This window comes from Bison bison, unplaced genomic scaffold (assembly GCF_000754665.1).
Source record: "Bison bison bison isolate TAMUID 2011002044 unplaced genomic scaffold, Bison_UMD1.0 scf7180017864211, whole genome shotgun sequence".
NCBI classification, from domain to species: domain Eukaryota; kingdom Metazoa; phylum Chordata; class Mammalia; order Artiodactyla; family Bovidae; genus Bison; species Bison bison.
Genome location: NW_011494783.1, coordinates 7,388 through 10,742, shown reverse-complemented (window position 1 = coordinate 10,742; position 3,355 = coordinate 7,388). Strand labels below are relative to the sequence as shown.

The window sequence follows — 3,355 nt, the reverse complement described above, 5'->3', positions numbered from 1 at the left end:
GGCCGCCGACCAGAGCTTCACCATCCGAGACCTTGCATCCAGAGCCGTGAAGATGAACGTGGAACGCTGCTCCTTGGGCCGCCTGACCCGCCGAGGCCTCTACCTCGCTTTCCACAACCCGGGTGCCTGCGTGGCCCTGGTGTCCGTCCGGGTCTTCTACCAGCGCTGCCCTGAGACTGTGCATGGCTTGGCCCGATTCCCCAATACTCTGCCTGGACCTGGGGGGTTGGCCGAAGTGGCAGGGACCTGCCTGCCCCATGCGCACATCAGCCCTGGCCCCTCGGGTGCACCCCGCATGCACTGCAGCCCCGATGGCGAGTGGTTGGTACCGGTGGGGCGGTGCCACTGTGAGCCTGGGTATGAGGAGGGCAGCAGCGATGTTGAGGAATGCCTTGGTAAGAAGACTTGAGGACGTGAGGAGAACCTGCAGGGGCCCCTTGTGGGAGGGACTCCCGGGTGCCAAGGGCTGGAGGGAAGCCGACGCTCCATCTCAGTTGACTTTTACACTGAGTGTCCAAAGGCCCTAGGGAGACACGTGCCGGGGTGTTTCTAGCACAAAGGATTGGAGGGAGGGATATGATTCTGCCTGTAAAATGCTGGACAATCTTGCCTCTGTGGTGTTTTCTCTCCAGCCTGCCCGAGCGGCTCCTATCGGAGTGATGTGGACGCACCCCATTGTCTCAGGTGCCCCCAACATAGCACAGCCGAGGCTGAAGGGGCCACAGAGTGTGCCTGCGAGAGTGAGCACTACCGAGCTCCTGGGGAGGGCCCCCATGCTGCGTGCACACGTGAGTCGGGGCCAGGGCCTGGCGGTCTGTGAGGGGGTGCAGGACTGTGGCTGAGCCTGTGTTGGAGTCAGAACTTTCCAGAGCCTATAAGATACTGGGGACCATCCAGGGTGCCAGCCACTTAATGCCCTCAGCCCGCACCCCTGCTCTCCTAGAAGAGCACAGAGATGCAGTTAAGCTACCTTTTCCTCACTAGGAATCAAATCTCTTGGCAGGACCTTCGGAGGACTTCGAGAATCAGGGTGTTGGGAGGAAGCTGGGAGCCAGCAATTTGGGGAGAGAGCAACGCTGGCCCCTACTGATAGCCTGTCTTTTCCCACAGGTCCCCCCTCAATCCCCCGAAATCTGAGCTTCTCCGTTTCAGGGACTCAGCTCTCCCTGCGCTGGGAGCCCCCAGCAGACCTGGGGGAACGTGAAGATGTCACATACAATGTGGAGTGTTCTCAGTGTCAGGGAGCAGCCCTGGACGGGGGGCCCTGCCAGCCCTGCGGGGCAGGTGTGCGCTTCTCTGCAGGCCCTAGCGGGCTGACCGCATGCTCCGTGCGTGTGGACGGCCTCGATCCCCACGCCAACTACACCTTCAACGTGGAAGCCCAGAATGGAGTGTCGGGGTTGGGTGCCTCCAGGCCCGCCAGCGCCTCACTCAGCATCAACATGGGGTCTGCAGGTGAGGGGCTTGGGGGCCAGCAAGGCCTGGAGAAGATGGGGGGTGGGGGAGCATAGGACCACGGGGACAAGTTGATGGGTGAGAAGCCAGCAGAAGCTACTTAAGTGATTTCCTCCCTCTGAAGCAGAGTCCCTGTCAGGCTTGTCCCTGAGACTGGTGAAGAAGGCACCACGGCAGCTGGAGCTGACCTGGGCGGGGTCCCGGCCCCGCAGCCCCGGGGGGAACCTCAGCTACGAGCTGCACGTGCTGAACCAGGTGAGAAGGCGACTAAACATCTCCAGTGTCCGTGCCTGGACGCACCCGACATTTCCTAGCCTGGGGTGCAGGATGGGAGAGGACGGCCCACAGTGACCTGTGTGGCTGTCTCAGGACAGAACCCCATCAAGAGCCCTGCCCTGACCATTCCCCAGCCTCCCCTCCCACATGTTCCCAGGACTGCCCATCTCCTCCACCAGGTCTGGTATGGCACAGCCCAGATAACATGAGCCCCCCCATCCGCAGGATGAAGAGCGGTACCAGATGGTTCTAGAGCCCAGGGTCCTGCTGACGGAACTGCAGCCCGACACCACGTACATCGTCAGAGTCCGCATGGTGACCCCTCTGGGACCCGGCCCCTTCTCCGCTGACCACGAGTTTCGGACCAGCCCACCAGGTCAGTGGGTTACTCTGTGTTCTGTCCCAGGCACACACGCACCTGTCATCCCCCTGAGGCTTCTCAGACCCTGTTCTGGTTAGTGACCTCCTTCCTGTATACACATACACACACACACGCGCACACACACACACACGCGCGCACACACACAGAAGCTTCCTGGGTGGACAGCTCCATACAGACTCACACCACACCTCCTTCTCAGACATACATCCTAATGCCGTATACTGCCAGCCGGCATCCGGTCCAGTCTCCTAACCTCTCAGGTCAGGGTCCACTGGCTGGCAGCCCAAGCTGGTGGTCCCTGGATGGGGCCCTTCCCACAGGCTTTCTCATCCACACCTGCACCCATCTCCCTGGTTGGGGGACACATACCCCCCTGCATGTGCCCCTTTAGCCTCCATCATCCCTGGGGGCCCTAAGCACCCCCAGACTTCTTCACCCCATGTGCCTGCAGTTTCCAGGGTCCTGACTGGAGGCGAGATCGTGGCCATCATCTTCGGGCTGCTGCTGGGTGTAGCTCTGCTGCTCGGGATGCTGGTCTTCCGTTCCAGGTGTTTCTCCTGTGCCCTCAACCCCGCTCCCCACCCTGGGTCCCCCGTGCCCAAGCAGAAGCTCCTGAATGCAGTCCCAACAGCCTTCCCACCCACTAGTCCCAGAACTCCTGAGTCCCCCCAACCCCCTGTTGTTTCTGAGGAGAGCTCAGCTGAAGAGCATTTGGGCCCCTGAGGTGGTCCTAGGTCCCTGAAGACCCTGGTCCCCACCCCGACAGGAGAGCTCAGCGGCGGCGGCACCAGAGGCAGCAAAGGCAGCGAGATCGCGTCGCTGATGGAGACCGAGGTGAGCCGGGAGCACCTGTGTGCACACGTTTGTGTGCGCACGCGTGTTGGGAGGTGCCCCTAGGACGGGACCCAGGGACCCAGATTTGCTAGCGCAGCTCTGGGGGCACGAGTGGGCTCTCCTGTCTCCGGGGCTGTGGTGTTTCGCTCCTTAATTAACTTTGGTTAATTAATTCTGTACTAATAGTCCCCCAGAGGCTCTGTGCAATTACCTGTGAGCTGTCGGAGCTACCGTACGGAAATGTCCAGGCTCTGGGCCGCCTTCCTTGCCCTGCCTGGCCAGGTCTGTGGGCTGAGGCTGGGAGGGAGGAAAAGGCTCCTTCCAGGCATGTGGTCTTCCTGCTGGTCACCTCGTTAGGTGCCCCACCAAAAGGGGAGTCTGGGGCCCATCCAGGTCACGGGGCAGAAG

The 3,355-nt window shown here is 61.4% G+C and overlaps 1 protein-coding gene across 4 annotated transcripts in view; it reads left to right on the top strand.

Annotated features, from left to right (window-relative positions):
• The window catches only part of EPHA1 (EPH receptor A1), a 13,857-nt gene that overhangs the window by 7,214 nt on the left and 3,288 nt on the right, over window positions 1-3,355 (top strand). Inside the window, exons 5-12 of one of the 4 annotated variants that reach the window (XM_010844839.1) lie at window positions 1-395; window positions 633-788; window positions 1,111-1,455; window positions 1,583-1,710; window positions 1,957-2,107; window positions 2,565-2,661; window positions 2,880-2,947; window positions 3,134-3,229. In XM_010844839.1, coding sequence (XP_010843141.1) covers window positions 1-395; window positions 633-788; window positions 1,111-1,455; window positions 1,583-1,710; window positions 1,957-2,107; window positions 2,565-2,661; window positions 2,880-2,947; window positions 3,134-3,229 — 1,436 coding nt within the window. Of the gene's footprint in view, window positions 396-632; window positions 789-1,110; window positions 1,456-1,579; window positions 1,711-1,956; window positions 2,108-2,564; window positions 2,662-2,879; window positions 2,948-3,133; window positions 3,230-3,355 lie in introns of all 4 variants that reach the window. The other 3 variants (XM_010844837.1, XM_010844838.1, XM_010844840.1) reach the window with 3 other exon arrangements.